This window comes from Strix uralensis, chromosome 4 (assembly GCF_047716275.1).
Source record: "Strix uralensis isolate ZFMK-TIS-50842 chromosome 4, bStrUra1, whole genome shotgun sequence".
In the NCBI taxonomy this organism is placed as follows: Eukaryota; Metazoa; Chordata; class Aves; order Strigiformes; family Strigidae; genus Strix; species Strix uralensis.
In genome coordinates this window covers 117,447,683-117,465,795 of record NC_133975.1, presented here as the reverse complement: position 1 = coordinate 117,465,795, position 18,113 = coordinate 117,447,683, and the positions used below count along the sequence as shown (strand labels likewise).

Below are 18,113 nucleotides of genomic sequence, written 5' to 3'. Positions count from 1 at the left end.
GACCTAGAGAAGAAAGTAGTGTTAGAAGCTGTGGACAGAACTTTAAAACTCAGAACTTGGCAGGAAAAACTATAAACTGCGTATTAGAGTACATGGCACACTGAGGACAAAGAATTGAACATGATGAAAACTGAAATAATCTCCTTAGTAAAATAATTTTAGTTTTTCTCTTTAACACATAAAAGGAGGTTTATTCTGAAGTCTTCCAGTGGTCCTGTTTCTGTAAGATATTTGGCAAAATGGTTGGAGTACACTGTATCACTTCAAAGATTAGTACTGTTGCAGATGCAGATGGTTTCTTGAGGGTTTTTTGAACTGGAGGGGAAAGAGAATATTTTTACTCAGAAGAGAGCACTGATTCTCTAAATAACTGTAAATTGTGTTGGGGTTTTTTTGTTTGTTTCTTTTGGGTTTGGTTTCTTTGTTTTGATTTTATTTCATTGATGTTAGTTTTTGAGGGGGATCAGAGTTAAATAGACTAAACCCACAGTGAATTACATCTTGTTTACACCAGCTACATTTATTCTTGAATTCAAGTTAAATCGGATACAATGATTACACTCAAAAAGTGGGAGGGAAAACTGCTGCGAGTTCTTCTTTCTTCCCTTTAATAGCACTTAATACCATGCATACTTGCAGTAGTTTTAGCCAGCAGATTACTCAAAAATATTTTTATTGTTCTCTTTTCTCTCATTTTATTCATCAGTAGTGGATAAGAATGAAAGGGCTCAAACAAATGAATTTCTAACAATTATTAAGACTAAACTGTGATGTATGAAGGCTTTGTTTGTGTTTTGCTTCATTTGTTTCTCAAGGACTCCTGACTCCGCAACTGTTTCCTTAGGTCCCTTTGTCTGTTTAGGTAAGATTGAAACGCTCGTTAGGCTCCCTACGTAAATCACTGATGGCAGACTCAAGGCCTTCAGTGGACACTTGGGCAACTCCTAGAATGAGATATGGGGGGCTCTAACACAGAGACACAGAGACCCTGTTATAGGGAAACTGATTTTGCTGACTTAGGAGGGAGACACCTGGACTTCACAGCGCATGCTCTGGAAAGAGGGTCAACTAGCCAACACTGTGAAGACGACTACTTACTTCCTCCCCTGACCACCGAAGACCCTCACTCTATTTTCACTACGCATGCTCAGATTATGCAAATGAATTCTGGGAACTCATTATCATAAGACACCCCTTTCTAGGAAATCTAATGAATATGTATGATTTGTGTGTATGTAAACTGATGTCCCTTGCTAATTCTTGGGAGCCCTTATGGTGGAGAATCCCCAGGTCGACTCCAGCACTGACAATAAAAGAATACCTGCTTAACAGTTCTATTGGATTCTGTTAATTCTTTGTTTCAGTAGCCTGAGTCATATATAGATACAGCAAACAGATGATACTCTGAAGACTGCTTTTCTATGCTCAAGGTGTAACACAAAAGCAATGTTCAGATAAAATTGATATAGCAGTATCTGGAAAATACATTTACCTTATTCACTCAATCCAGGAGTGCTATTGAATAAATACTGCAAGTGGGTTTTGGCCACTACTCAGAGACAGCAGCTAATCTACAGTCTCAAGGGCAAATGAATAGTTGCTTAGATTTCCTGAGCATTTGCCTATTTAAAAGGGTAAACTTAAGCACACATTGTATTTAAACACCTACTTTAGCTTTGAATAATGCAGTTTTCCCTCTTGAAAGTCAGATGGTTTTGGATTAAATAAAGCTAAAAATGTGTTAACTACCCTTACTAATCTTTTAGACAAGTTTACAGCAAGTACAAAATGCTATTTAATGTTAAATGAAGCTGTAAGTAAGCACAGAGATAACAAAGAAAACTTATTTAAAAGCCAACATCAGAGCACTGTAAATGCTTCTTTAAAAGTGACTAATTTCAGGGTATTATTTCCCCATGGATGTGTATGGGCATTCAAGTGTACGAAAAGGATTTCTCTGTGGAATGATCAGTTTGTTTTTAAATAGCTCTAAAAGAAGACGATAGAACTGCTTTCTGGTGAAACAACCTGAGTTTGGGTGTGAACAAGAACATTCTTATAGTATGCATTTCAGATTATTTACCTAAAATGTCCTTAGGTGTGGCAAAGTAAATAAGGAAAAAGCATCATGTGCAAATCCTGTGAGGTCAGGTGGCCTAAATACCAAGTACTTATTAGCAAACAAAAAGCATCCTTCAGACTGCGTCAGGTAGTCCTCACTGAACTGAGGACTCAGCTCTCAAAGGCATTTCTCTTGCAGGCTCAGAAACCTTTCTGCAATGCAGGCTGGAATATTGATCAGTGTTGAGTTAAAAATCTTGTTTAAAAGGCGTGATAATTAAGACTTGGTCAGCTGCTTAGAAGTGAGCAAAATGCAAAAGTCCTAGAAGACTGGTTATGGAAAACCACCATCGATTATAGTAGATATTTATAAATGGTAAAATGAAAGAGTTACAGCACAGTAACAACAAAAAGAGCATTATATAAGTATTTTAAAGACATGCTGATACCAACATGCAAAAAAAAAATGCTTTGTCTGTAATCAAAAAGCGACTATATTCTTTAGACTGGGCCTCAAAATGTGCTGTGAAGATAGTCTAACCCAAATCTAAAGTATGATATATGGAACTAGAGAATTTATGCCACACTGTTGTCCCAAAACCAGGGCTCTTCAGCCGGTGTGCAAAGAGCCAATTAACACACAGAATCAAGATACTTGTACTTATTACAGTTCTGTGCAGAAAAGGGCGCTAGGCATCCAAAGTGGCCAGCACACCAAGTTATAAATGTGCACTATATTTACTTGATTCTGAACACACAAACACAGGCCTCCATACATAACTATTGGTTAGTATTTTATCACAGTATCAGCTATTGGCTAGGTTTTTTTCACTTTCATTTAAAGTCACAGTAATCTACCTATTAATGTATGTATGCTTAAAGGGTGAGGGGCTTCATGAAGAGGTGGGTAGCTTAAGATATAGAGGTGTGGCTTTCATATTATAATGAGCTAAATTCACCTAAAGGACACAAAAATAGAGACTTTCCACTGCATGGTTTCAGATCACCATTCTGTTGGTCATAAATCTTAACAATGCAATAGATCTACCTCAGAACTAAGCAACCATAAATTTGTTTATAGCAATAGTGATTCTGGTTATAAAACACAATTTAGATTCTGAGCTGTAGATCGTATGAGAAACATTGCCTTTTTGTCTTTTCTAAATTTTTGCTTTTTATCCTTTTACAACACCACTTTTCAAGTGTATTTACATAACAGATTGCTGGAAGCCATCTAAAACATAAATAATAACGGTTTCCCAAAAAATATGTACCTAAATAATAACGGTTTCCCCCAAAAAATGTATTAACCTACCCACTCTTCCCAATTTGCCATCCTTTCAGCTCTTTCTTCTGCTTCTTTACGCTCTCGTTCAGCTTTTTCTTGAGCTTCTTTGAGAAGGCGGTCCTCAGCTGCTTTGCGTTCCAAATTCTCCTTTTCTGCATCTGTCAAGCCATAATTCCGAGGTTCCCCAATTTCTTTGATGATCTCTTTTACAATAAATCTGTTCTCAGGATCTTCAAATTTGGCTACATCTTTTAAGCAATAGAAGAGAGAACTTTTCAAGGCTTTTGTCAGTTATCAATGGACATTAGTAAATAACTGCACAACCTAAAAATATATGGTGCTCGTATTGCTTGAATTTTCAAGTGTAAGATGATGTTTGCAGTTGCTTATAAATGTCAATTTTTTGCTACACAGAATTAAGTTTTCTACATCTGATTTTCTTTACTAGTTTCAGCTAAAATAGTTTGTCTTTTTAAGATGATGTAAGGGAGAAATGTATTAAAATAATTTTTACAACTATTCTGTTTATCAGCTGCAGCTTGCCTAGATTTTGAAACTTAAAAATGAGGTAATTCAACTATCAGAGATGTTCCTGCCACCAATCTTATGTCAATTTATCCAGATTCATAAAACCATCAGCTTTTGACCCTGTCTTCCCCACAGGTTACACAATAGGTTATTAGGATTTGGCAACAAACTCCAAAGTTTTCACTCATACAGATTTACAAATACACAGACCTATCTCTAGTTGAACTCTTACAGTGTCATATCTACAAAACAAATCTGTAGCTTCATGTAGGAGCAGAGAGACTCGGCAAGACCTTCTCCTTCATTTAATTCCTTCTTCCTTTTAATTGTTGGAGGCTACTTGTGTGTTAAACTTGTAAAAAATTAAGGAAAAGAAAAAACACAGAAAAATGTCTCTGGGGCTTTCTAGGCTCTGTATGCATTCACTGTGGGAAGGCATCTGGCAGAAAGGGTATAGAAATGTGCACAGAAAAGAGGAAAAGTGGGCATTTCAGGTATCCAGAGAATACGGAGATAAAGGGCTTGTTCAGTGGTGAGGGACTGGAGGTGTAAAGGCACAGAAGTGGGTAAAGAGAGCAAGCAGAGGAAGGGGAAAAACCAGAACAACCAGAACAACTAGAATACAGAATTTAGATGAAAATCCAGTAGTCCCTACTTCGCAGTCCTCTGCTTTATGAAGTTATTTTGAAAGCCATTGGCAAAGCATGCTTCCCATTTCCTTCTAATCACTAATTTAGACAGAAGATAGTTGTCCAATACTAACACCATTATTCCAAGAGTTTAAGTGTTTTTGATTTGGACCTGAAGTCCAAACTCTGCTAATTAATTGAGGAGAAAAGCTAACATAATTCTACATAATAAAATTTCTTTTACAGCTTCTTTCTTCTTTCAAAAAAATCAGGAATTACATTCCTGAAGTATTCAAAATTATAAGAATAATACATTTTCTGTGTCAAGCAGTCCATTGTTTCTGTAATTTTACCTGCACCTGGCTATAAAAATTACAGTGCAAACCACTTTTCTAGTCATTTAAAGTATTGCTAAGAACTCTCTCAGCATTGCATTTGAAGTCTCAAAGACTGCATTTTTTTCTTAGATGGCCAAGCAAGATTACAATGCAAGTATTACAGCAATCATAATTAACTGCATTTATCCTCAAAAATAAACACCTTTTAAATAAAAAATGAATTTAGCACTGATGCTAATTGAGAGAAAAGATCACTAGAAAAGGAGTTCATAAAGTAAGATCTTCAAAGGAAATTGCTGTTGTAACTTTAACATGCCTTTTTGTAAGATGATCTAACATGCCTTTGTCACGATCTCTGATTTGCAAATGAGAAAAACAAGACACAAGATAACTGACTTGCAGACTTCATGCAGTGAGTCACTGTAGCAAGGTAGGGTTCCCAGAATCTTGAAGCCCACTCCTTTGTATTAATCACATTTCAGACTCAGAGAAAATAATAATCATAAAAGCAATTCATAAAGCCATATGTTATGGTTTTCTAAAATTAAGGTGGAAGAAAAATTTGATTAATTTGAGTCAATATTTAACAAATCAAGCACAATTTTTTAACCATTCCCCACTAAGTTCCTTGAGAATATAACTGAGAAAGTTGGCTTTCTGCTTAAATCTGATGCTACTTAATTCTATGGATCTGATAAACCAACTGGAACATCAGCTAGAATGGAGGAGTATTGGCAGAGCTGAAGGTTCCTCACTGAAGTTATCTTTGTAATCTGTCCTTACCATTTTACAACAGAAAGCTATATGCTTTCATACTTCAGTGAGCAAAAATTAGTAATATGAATATAGGTAAAGAGGCAGTTCCTGAGATAAACAGCACCTAAAGATGATGCTCCTTTGAAGGTGGGAATCAACACTATAAACTCAATATGAACATCATCTGTAAGTCACTGAACGTCACAGTCATGATATCTCAATAATTAAAATTAGTAGGCCAGTGAGCTTCCTTATTTGGAATGGACTAGAGTTTAAGAGTAATTGGATATAATTCTTAGCAGAAAACACTGCAATATTCTACCATAGAGTATAGACCTTATAGTCCCCACCAAAATAAAACATGGTCTTGGACAGTGCTACTACTTGCCTGTCCAGAATGTATAGGATAAGAATATGACCAATTGACAGCATCAGACCTTAATATTTACCATTTCTTACTCTTACTTTCTGTAGCAGAATTACCTCAATTCTAAAATGATTATACTAACACACTACTTTTTTCCACTGCTACACTTCCTAACACCACATGTATGGTATTATTCTCAAGGATAATCTCCTTGATTAATGGAGATAAATAAAAAAACTTAGGAAATCAATTATGACTGAGCCTATTCAACAACTAACTTCTCATAACTCATCTCAAACGGACATTCCAAATATCAGCAGTTTGATTTTAGTTGCAGGGTTTTCCCCTTGTTTTTTCTTTTCTCCACCTGCCCAACACCCCACGCCCCCCCTTTTTCTTAAGAATGCTGTCACCCTGATCTCACTGCTTTTAAATAATCAGATTACAGTAACCTTCTCAAGATTTCCCAGTGATCACAATTTTCTAGACAGTGTGTAGGGAAGACAAATTTTCTCACATACAGGTATAGTGCAAAACAGTCCTAGCCTTCCACCTTTAATTTCTAATAATTTTTTGTCATGCTTCATCATTTAGAGATTACCTATATATTGTTATGGCATCTGAGGATAAGTCTAAAGAAAAAATGTAAGCACTATAATATTGAAAGTCCATGAAAATATACTATTACACCAATCTGGAAGGACGGCAGTGCAGAGGTCTGTAACTTAAGTCGGAAAATTATTTTGATCATTTAGCCTACAAACCCAAACAATTAAAACCCCTATTTTTTAAAACACATTAACTGTAAGAGAACAATTCAGAATCCTTATTCGTATACAGATAATTTTGCAGATATATAATTAAATGCTTGTTGTATATGTATTCTGCAGTGTTAATTAACATATTAACATTAACAATATAAATATTATTTATATATGTGCACTTACTGTATGATCTTCACAAGTGTTAAATCTGCAACAACAAAATTTTTTTACTCATATTTTATCTACTAATTTTATTATTTCATACCAATAAACCGAGGATGTATTTCAAGTTCATCAAAATAGTTGAGAACAGTCTTATCATCTGTGTTTAACTCTCTGAAGAGATTCAGAGATTGCAGGAACCGGTCCTGGGTATAACGAGTTCCAGCAACAATTCTCTCTGGCAGATTTATTATCCTGTTTATAAGGAATTCATCAGATGCGCTCAAAGAAATAACAAATTCTGTGAAGAAGAACACATTATCAGTGCCCGTATATTATTGTTTTTCCTCTTTCTTACCTACTTTGTGTTAGTAAATTTTAAACCACAATTTAACGTAAATAGATGTGAATTGTATATATCTTTATAGAGAATTTAATTATCAAATGCTTATATTCAACTTCTCCAGTCAGAGCAGTCCAACAATATTGAGACATGTCTGTAAAGAAGCTACATATTCCAATTCTACCAAATTCTTTCTTAGCACTCAACAAGACTATTTTTGCAATAAGCAGCACAAAAATCTTAAGAACAGCAATGCAGTCCAAATTTTCTGAGAAAGCTATCATACAACCAATACATGTAATAAGTATATGAGGAAAAAAAATTCTTATGAGTGGTGCAGCCAGAGCAGCAAGATACACTGGAGAATATAACAACTCATTTGTTTTTCAAGTCATCAAAAGTCATCACCCTGTATTGTGATTTTTAATCTCACAAATAAAGGTGTATCTGCTGAATTAAAGTAAATTAAAAAAAAATAGACTAGTATATTAAAGATACTATGCTACCACACACCATAAAATTGTGTCAATGTTATTTTAGTACTACTGGTAGACAAAAACACCAGAAATCTTTCAATGTTCCATAAAAAACCCCGTCTCCTCTCCTCACTTCAGAAGTCTCATATTTCTGGCTTCATTAGGCTGAATCTTGCAGTATTTTATTAACTCAACAATCAATTTGTATTTATTAAATATGACTTCATATAATTTATCACAATATATTCTGATATTGATATCATTACTCAATACTACTGAAACCTGTTAATTTAACAAAGCCAGGAAGTAGTTTTTCTGACATCAGAGAGAAATTTGCAGAATCAAGCACAGACACAGCCCCCCCTCACTTTCAAAGAAGAGGGCAGCAGCTTTACACAAATTAGATATTTATTTTATGTTAAATTAAATATGAACAGATGGAGTGATATTTTAGACTTCTCGTTGGTGGCAGCAGTATTTGAAAACTCCTCAGTTTATTTAAAAAGAAATCTATCAAACCTACCAGGTGTGATTAATTTATCACATTTAGGTATTTTGCCCTTTATTCCTTCTTCTTCATTTTCACTTTCCACTAAAAAGAAATGGTTGACATTTTCATTTGAAGCAACAATATCATTATATTTGCTAAAAATGTGCCCAGTACAAACACAGATTTGTCTATATTCAAATTATACTAATTGTTGGAAATTAATCTAACCTGGACACCAGTTTGGAGAATTTAGTAAGTAATTCATGCTGGCGGCCACAACAGAATTCTACCTTGGGACACTAACAGGTGTTTGCCTATACAGCAGAAGTATGCACATGCATACAGAATTTTAAGATGTGTCCATACTGCTGTCCTGACCCTGGCCTCTTCTCCTGACAAGTAAATTATTCTGCCAAAAACAGAAACAAGGCTCAGAACAGTGAGCAGAAATGTTTTACAGTAGTATGGTTAAAATGGTTTGTGGCATTGTCTGCCATTCTGAACAGTCAGTAAAACTCCCTGAAGAGCATCAGCTAAGCATGATAATTTACAGCCCAGTATATTAAGCTGAACAAGACTGGTTTTTGTTTTCCTTCAAATCTCATGATATAATTTATGTACGAAGATGATTCTTGGTCTTAATGCACAGACAGTGCTTGCTCACAATTTGAAATGTATGTCACAGAGCTCCTCTGAAGTCACACCTACTGTAGCTGATCTAATATACTCACTGTAATCTGGCTCACAAAACATGTATTGGTGCACTGGCTGGGTCCCCTCATTAAGCAGCCCTTAAATATTATGAAGAAATTCTGCCTTAGAGCTTGCTTGAGTGGAGTAGACCAACACAGAACAAGAGAGCATCTTCCATATTTATGCACTTACTTCGTACTTTGCCAGCAAAGATAGTCTGAAAAGTATTTTGTGCTTAAATTAAATAAGGTGCATTACAATCCTTCTTACATTTTAAGCATCATGTGAAAACAACTTTGTTTTGTGTCCTGCACTGTAGTCATTACAGTGATGGTGCACCTCAACTACTGTGGCACTGGGAACAATAATGATAGCCATAAAAGTAAAAGCAGCAGTACTTACAATTAAAAAGATCTTTTGCCTGGTCGTAGGATTCTGGGAACCCATCTAAAATATATCCCTGATTCCTACAAGGCATAGATTTGAGCTTGTCCTTCACAAATTTAACAACATACTGATCATCTAGACAACCTAAGACACAAAGAAGGTTACTAGGTACCTAGTTTATGGAAAAGAGATATCTGAAATTATTTTACTAACATTTAAATTAATTTATCAGAGAGACTTCTATCTTACCCTAAAAAAATTTATGTATTTTGAGTTACTATTTGTATATTACATGTTGTCTGAATGTAAATGTGTAGCTATAAAATAAAGTTATATTTGTGTTTACAAGGATATAAATATTAAAACTTTAAGGATACTAAACAGGAAATTAGGTTTTTTTAGAATAATGCAATCAGATTTTACTAGAAATAGCAAAGAAATATTTATAGAAAAAAATGTGACAAAATTATTTTCTATTTACAATTAACAGTAAGACTTAAAGACAGTCTTGCAAAACACATGTGAGATAGGCTTTACAAGTTTCATTTTCAGATTAATAGATTGAGATATGACGTGGTTTATTAACTTGGCCTACATGGTTGAGCAAATACATGGGAGTAAAACGTTTGGTTTGGTTTGATGTGATTTTTTGTCCTCTTGCAACCATTGACTCCAGTTCCCTACTTTATTTTGCTCCAGCTTTTAAAAGTCTTAAATATTTATAAACTATTGTAATCATAAAAGTTTGTTACTATTTTAAAAGGCATTATTATTTTAAACAACAAAGCAAGGCATGCAGAGAGATGCTGCCATAGATCTTATTACTGAAGTTTTTGGGTCCATTACAAGTTCATTGCTTTGTAGATATGCAAGATCCAAATCAGGTAAACCTTTAGTGATAGAATGAATTTATAAGGAGGATCACTTTACACAGCATGGAAAATGTTGTTCCACAAATGGAAAATGACTTTATCCATATATAGATGATAATTAGTACTTTTCAGGAATAGCAATTTTTATGGACCTTTTCCATCTGCAGACTTTAAAATTCTTTACAGCCTTCAGTAAATTCTATTTACTTTTTAGAAATGGCCAAAATGAGGTATAAAGTACTTAGAAAACCCCCACAATCTCATATGGCAGTGCACTAACTCTTTTTCATAGAATACTTTTCTTTTAAAATTTGGTAAAGATATGCTTCACTAACTTTTTACATTATATAAGTTATGCTCCCTGTTCTGAGAAGAAAACATGAAGTTTTTTAAAAAATACGGCCAAGAATCTAATGCTTCTGAGTATACGATTGTTACTTATATATCAACTTACAGGGTAAAAAGAATTATATAAAATATATAAAGAAGTAGAAGGATGGAACTTCTACAATTAAAAAAGCACCACAGTATTTAAAAAATACATCACTTTTGATATACAAGGTATATAATGTATGATGTAAAACATTGCATTTGATTTTTAAATAAGATTCATACAAATGGACAGGGCATGATTCTTGCTTTTAATAGCATGCCTAAGTTCTAAAGCACCAATTTACTTCCTGATTTTCTATTTGCATAGGATTGCACTAGTTATCTAAATCCCATCTTAGTACTTTGTATTTCCTACCTGCATTCTTCTCCATCCTTTCTTTTATTCTAGCTAATAACTCGTGTGCTGCTTCTATATTTTCACCCTCCTCCTCTTCAACACTTTCTCCCTCTTCTCTCACACTGTCAGAGTCCAGTTCTTTAGGAGCCACAATTTTCTCCTGAAGACAATATCAAAAATATGAATAGGCTCAGAAATTTCATAGCCAAATTTCTTTTCTACACAGATGTAATAAAAGGACAAAAAAAAATTAAACAATTAATTTCATGTATGCTCCTGGACAGTGGGATACTGAGCAACCTTCAGTCTCTAAAAAGAGTTCAGTGTATCCCCCAGAGGTGATCAGTAGGTCAAAAAAGATTTCCATTCTAAAATAATGGAATTATAACCAATTTTTAAATGATGCCAAACATTTTAAAATCACAGAAAATAAAATAATAGCAATATTAGAAAACAGCAACAGACCAGATTTGCTATTGTTTCAGAAATCACATCATTTATCTTAATGTGATGTATCTTGTAGTGTTTGCAGAGCTCTTCAGCAATGGAAGATTTGCCAACCCCAGGAGGACCATGAATGCAAACTTTGAGAGGCTGGGGAAAAAAAAAGTTAAAGATATAACATCATTCAAACAATATGGATGTTTTTATGTGAAAGGAACAATATTTTTTCTATAACTAATAGAAAATAACAATTATTATAATTAAAACTGAAAATATATTTTAGTTTTATTCATTTATTTATTTCTTGTTGAATATCTCCTATATAATCCACAAGCTTTGAGTAACACAGTTACTTAATTTAAATTTACAATTTTACCACTGGAGAAAAAGCACGCTTCTATTTAGTAGACTCGCAGACCAACTTATAGTGGCATTATTAGTATTTGAATGATCAGAGACAAAACACAATCCCATAGATAGGCTGCAGTGGATTGGTATGAGGTGGCAGATATTCTACTAGCAATAGTTCTTTATGCCAACTGAGGTAGAGCTGCTGTCATCACAATGGTTATTTTGACCTCAAAAATTTCAGATCCCTCACAATCTTAAGATATTATCAATTTCTCATTTCAGCCTACCTAGCCAGTGGATGAGTAAGTGTAATCAAGATTCCAGTATACACTTATTAAATATGTTATGCAACAAACTCAAAATCATGCATCATTAATAGCCCATCATAATTCAGTAAATCTAACAGTGCAAACTCTACAAATTTAACAGGGACAAAGGTTTAACTAGCCTTCCCTCTCCTTGCCACTTGGTATGTTTATATTTTGTACTGAATTTTTTGAATTACATGCATACGTACTCAGACGCAGTAGTTCAACCAAACACAGCTCTGATAATCCTTTCAGAGGTACGCAGGGACTTTTAACAAACAACCTCAAATGATAGTAGTTGTATTTTGTTTTACACCTCCTGAACCCTTGTTCAAACTTTGAACAAGATTTAGACATGCTGAACAGCTTTATCTGTTTATCTATTGATTTACAAATCAATACTTGAATGTATGCAAGCATTTTTCTGCACCTTTCAATAATCTCCCCTATACAGATGAATACATAAGTTCTAAATATTAAACTAAAATATGAAACAGCAAAGTTGCTTAGTACAGGGTAGAATGAAAGCTACATTGCAACTGAATAGCCTGGCTCACTAAATATATGAAGGGCAGAAAACACTTGCTTAACTACTGACTGGTATAAAAAAGCTTAAATAAAAGATACACTTACTGTGTTCTTGAAGCAAAATATACCAGGAATGCCATATATTACATACAGAAACTAGTTTTCAGAATAGCAGCTTCTCCATCAGGAAGCTTATTTGCATTTACAGGGTTTCAGTTTTAAGCATAAAAGAATTAGAACAGTGAGTATTGTTTTAATTAATATTCCCTCTTTTTTAAGTTCTTGGATTTAATTTTCTGTTTTTACGTTCACTTATTTTGCATCTATATCAGTCTTCCATGTATTTTTACTTCAAGAAATTAAAGCTTGTGTTTATATAACTAATTCTATTGGGAAAGAAAAGAAAGGCACACTTTAAAACAGCATACACCAAACCATTACCAGTAATCCTCGACTTTGCTTGTATTCATTGACGATTTGTTCAATGTTCTCCACCAGTCCTGCCTGAGCAACCCACTTAATGTTGAAAGTCTCTTTCAGAAACATAGATTCCATTCGCAGGTTCACAAGCAACATATCCAAATGCATTTGCTGAGGGAGCAAAGCTACATTTATTTACAGACTTAAGCTATGCATGTTAAAAGAACACTGTTAGCAAACTAGCAACAAGAATGGAGGGGTGAAAATAGAAAGACTTAAAAGCATAAGGAAAGAAGGCTTGCGCACAAACCAAACGAGACTTTTTAAAAATATAAACATCTTCAATGTATATTTGTATTTGAGTAGTCTCATGAACTATTAGAACATGAAACATTAAACAAGTAATCTGTACAATTCAAAAGTTTCATATAATTTCAGGGAATAACCGCTTTCATAAATTTATCAAGTACCATCTTAAAACTACCGCCATTGTAATTTGTTTATTTCTCCTATGAACAGTTTATTCCAGATAAATAGACGAATACAACATAATTTATGTATGCTGTGTCCATCAGCCTTGGTAGCACCTCATTATTAACTTTTTTTTGTTGTTATCATCATCATTTTGCATAAGTTTTGTTAGAATGCTCCAGTATGCTCCGTGCAGCAGTAACATCAGTGCTCCACTGCTTTTCTAAAGCAGGCTGTAACTCCTCAAAATAGTCTGTTCTATGATGGTTAAATTTTAGTTTGTTTATTTTCTATATGTAAACTCACTGTATATATTTTTAGGCATGTTTTAGGGATAAATTTTTCTGGTGAAATAAAAAAAGAAATTATATATTTGATGATATTATACTTTTAATTTACATACTTAAGTAATAAAGGGGGGAAAAGTACTAACTGTTAACTCTTTGCTCAGGAATGCGTCTTCTTTTGGAATCATCTCAATTTTTCCTGGTCCAACATTTTTACTGATACACTATCAAGAAAAAAAAAATACACTTATCAAATCAGATTCTTAGAAAAAATTGTACAGGATTTCTGCGGATAAAATATGTCCTTTAAATTTTATGTTACACCATACCTGAAAAATCAGTATACTGATTTGAAATAGATCAAAAAACTGTATATTAACTTTAATGTTAGTATTAAACACCATTGTTTTGCTATAAATCACTTCCTCTTTAGTACTTGCAAAAAAAAAGCAAACCAACAAACAACCAACCCAAAATCGTAGAAAAGTATTCCAAAGCTCTATGTACAACTTCCTACTGCTTAAGAACTATTTGGAGACCTATTTTATTTCCCAGCACTTTCACTTCAGGTTCTTGAAGTATTTAATTCTGTTAACAGTGAGGAAGGTTTTTCAGATCAATGCCGCCAATAACACTCCATATTACCATTTTAATTTCATCATTAGACAGAGGCTGTTAGTTACTCCTACAGCCTTTTAAAATAGATCTAAAACCCCACTAGATTCCATAAAATAAAAATGGATATAGAGCATCAGATCAAATCTACATATATTCCAGCATTCTGTTTCCAACAGTGTCAATTAGTGGACGCCTAAATGAAAGTCAGAATGGGAAAAGCATATGTGATACGCCTTCCAGATACTCTTCTAATCTTCAACTATTTTCAGCTCAGAGACTTACTAAACTAGAAATAGCTGGGGTATATTTACCCATGTACCTTTCCAGTCTTGCCCTGGCTGGTAGAGCTCCATGCCAAGACAGCTTTCCACAGCGCTCTCTGCAACACTCTCTCCACTGGCAACTTCCTGTCTCTACAAGAACTGTCCACTTACTCCCGCCCTCTATTTTCCGTTTCTAAACATTCACATACTCATGAAAGTACTCAGCCACTTTTCTTAGCGTGCCTAGCTGCTTGTCAACAGCTTTTGGTGAAGTACTCCTTTGAAAGCCTTTGGGAAATTCAAGTAGACTACATCAGCTTGTTCACCCTTATCCATATTTGCTGATTGCATTAAAGAACTTCAGGAGGTTTTCAAAGTATTTGAAAGTACGTTTTTGTAAAGTATTTCTTGGGAAAGTATTTTACAAAAGTCCCATTGACTCCTCCCAAATAGAACACATGTATCTGGGTGTCCTTTAATGCATTTAATTTATTATAATGTCTAACGATGTACCTGTTTATTAGCCAACAGTATTAGGCATGTTGGCCTGTAATTCCCAAAAGGTTTCAGGAATCTCTCTTTTTACATTGGCATCATATTTATCATCCTCCAGCCTTCAAGTGCCAGGACAGTGCTAAACGGCCGGTTGTATGTGTGAATTAGCAATTCAGAGTTATTTCATCCTTGAGCTATTTCAGACATCTTCATTGAATACTGCAAGATTCTGGTGGTTTCTTGGTGTTCATTTTGTCAGTTCATTCTATAATATTTTCTACAGTTACTTTAGTTTGATATAGATCCTCTAACAAGCTATCCGCAAAGAGATCCTGAAGCATTAAGAGGCTTCCAAATTCTTACCCATGCTCACTAATGCAAAGAATCTCTGTTATGGCCTTGTCTTCTCTAAGTGCTCCTTTTATACCATAATCATTGATTTGCCTTAGAGATTTTCTGGCAGGCTTTTTGTTAAGTGTTTGATAAAAAGATATTAATTTTGAGTCTTTTGTGATAGTTGTTCTTCAAGTGTTTTTTTGCTTATCCTGCCAGATTTCATGATCTTTTCTATTCTATCTTCTTCATCTGGACATAACCATAACTTTTTGAAGTCTGACATCTTGTTTTCTTCAACCTACAGTTTAATCATGCTAATTTGCATTTTTTCTTTCCCAAACTTTTTTTAATAAATAGCATGCAATGGCCTTATATGGCCAATAATATATATTTCAATAGCCTCTACAGTTCTCCTCTAAGGACTTAATATTTTTAACATCTTCTGTGTTCATTTTTGTATAATGTTCTTTCCTATGATTGACCATAGCTGCAAAAGTTATTTTGACCTTTGCTTCTTCCATAGGAATGTTGACTAATTGCATTATGGTCACATATACAGAATGGCTCTTCAACTATTAACTTCTCAGTGAGACCTTGTATATTTACCTGAACCAAAACAAAGGTTGCATATTCTTGTGAGCTGCCTAACACACTGTTCCATGAAACACTCTTTGACACAACCAAAAATATCAGGCTCTTATGTTTGGTCCTTACGTAACATTTGCTCTATCTACATAAGTTTCCTATTATATTGTATTAGTTGACTCTCACTATCAGTGTATATTTTGTAGTTCAACAGTGTCATCAAGACTATTTCTAGACTTAATTTCAAAATGCTTGGAAAAACAAGATATCTTCCTACAAAACAAAGTAAAAAGCATCTTAAACACTTTGAGTATCTAATTACCGTACTGTGAATCCCATAACAATTCACCAGAACTTTTTCTCAGGTAAAACTTCTACTTAAGTTAATGAAAATACTACAAAAGTTAGTTCTGCAAAATCAGGTCCAAATAGTTTATTTTGGTCAAAGGACAGAGTCTTGGAGGATTTAAAGATAATTTTCTATGCCATTTACTACACAAGATAATTCAGGAAGACCTAGGAACTTCTACTTAAGTAAAATGTATAGCTTTTAAAAGCTTAAAGATATCTGAAAAAAAAAAAGAATCAAATCTCTTACCTTTATTAATTCTTGAAGAGTGTGCATAGATAGATCTACTGCAAGTATATAGTGAGACCTTGGCCTGTGGTCTGCTATATTTTGTAACACTCTGAAACATAGCAAGTACAGTCAGGACCAGTAGTTCAGAAGTACACTGGACTTTCATTGTTAAATGCATTTCAGAAACAGTACAAGGAGTTTATAAAATCCTGCAGAACTTTTCAGAGCATGACATTTTCATGTATATTTTCCTTAATAAAGAAGCACAGCTAGATATTTTATTTGGAAGGAAGGTCGAAGGATAAAAACCAACATCTGTAGAAGATATTCATTTAGCCTGCTGTAGAGTACATGATCCATTTCCAGTGCCAGTTAACTGGTATCACACTCTAGATCGAGCATTGCTAGTCATTTCTTAAAAGCATAGCACCAGTGCAAGTCAGATAAGGTTTCCAGAAGGCATACATAGTACTAAAGAAATGGAAGTATGTTTGACTCAGTAAGATGGGCCAAAGAGTGTTCTTAAACCCACCCACCCCAATTTAAAAGCCTCAGTACTCTCTAGTAGATTTGGATTTGTTATCTAGCTAGGTATCAATTATTGCCAAGGGGATTTTTTTTTTTTTTCACTTACGCTGCTAAATCAAGAACATGAATGGTTGGAATAAAATTGTTTCCATCTCCAAAAACAGGTATTGCAGGAGTCTCACTAAGCCAACCTATCTGGAAATACAAAAAGAAGTGAGGAGAAAAAGGTTACTTTTACATGGTGCCAAAAAAGGAGCATTTGTTTACTAGGCAAATCTATATATTCAGGATTTAAAGTTTAGTTTCTTGAATGATTAATGGAACTGCAGTAAAGGAAAAAATTCTTGAGAAATACTGACTGGCAGCCTACTAAAAACAATAACCTTTTTTTTTTTTTTAAAAAATATTCTTTGATCTTGACAAATGTTATTTTATATCCCAAATAAAAGAAATGCTTGGGAAAAAGAAAATAATGTTGAGAAGAAAGATATTTTTCCTGATTCTGTTGATATCACAGACACGTCACTGTAAAGAACATATGGAGATACTCTTCAAAAACTATGTAAAACACTAAAAAACATATAGAGCCAAAAGAAGTGGAAAACACTTCCACTGTAGCTAAAACCTTTCAAAGGCTTCAAATAATCAGTTTTGTTCACAGAAGCATTAAGCTTATGATACCAAAGCTACTAAAAATGCATTCAATTCCAGTGCAGTTTACCCCTAGAAATTAAATTAACCTTCAAAAATAACTGGATGTCTACCTTAAAAAAGTAGTGTAAGACCCCTTCTCCAGCTCCATATTGATGTCCCGAGGCAACAACATAAGTTGGAAATTTATGTTTGTTCTGTGAAGTAAAATCAACAAGAAAGTTTTTTATAAAAATATGGTACTGCAAATGAGATACTGGCTTACAATGAAACTTGGGTACTTGTAAAGTGTGCAAATTATATCACTTAAAATTTGTAGCTAGATCAATTGGTGCATATTCTGTAGTTTCACAAGTCATACTGC

At 34.0% G+C, this 18,113-nt stretch overlaps 1 protein-coding gene across 1 annotated transcript in view; it reads right to left on the bottom strand.

Moving 5' to 3' along the window:
* AK7 (adenylate kinase 7) overlaps positions 1 to 18,113 on the bottom strand; it is a 28,017-nt gene that overhangs the window by 2,318 nt on the left and 7,586 nt on the right. Inside the window, exons 6-16 of the mRNA XM_074865236.1 lie at positions 17,863 to 17,946; positions 17,205 to 17,293; positions 16,589 to 16,679; positions 13,840 to 13,917; positions 12,957 to 13,106; positions 11,350 to 11,478; positions 10,903 to 11,044; positions 9,298 to 9,426; positions 8,236 to 8,304; positions 6,997 to 7,194; positions 3,377 to 3,597 (exon numbers count right to left, since the gene is read on the bottom strand). Of these exons, the coding sequence (XP_074721337.1) occupies positions 3,377 to 3,597; positions 6,997 to 7,194; positions 8,236 to 8,304; positions 9,298 to 9,426; positions 10,903 to 11,044; positions 11,350 to 11,478; positions 12,957 to 13,106; positions 13,840 to 13,917; positions 16,589 to 16,679; positions 17,205 to 17,293; positions 17,863 to 17,946 (1,380 nt within the window). The remainder of the gene's footprint in view (positions 1 to 3,376; positions 3,598 to 6,996; positions 7,195 to 8,235; positions 8,305 to 9,297; positions 9,427 to 10,902; positions 11,045 to 11,349; positions 11,479 to 12,956; positions 13,107 to 13,839; positions 13,918 to 16,588; positions 16,680 to 17,204; positions 17,294 to 17,862; positions 17,947 to 18,113) is intronic.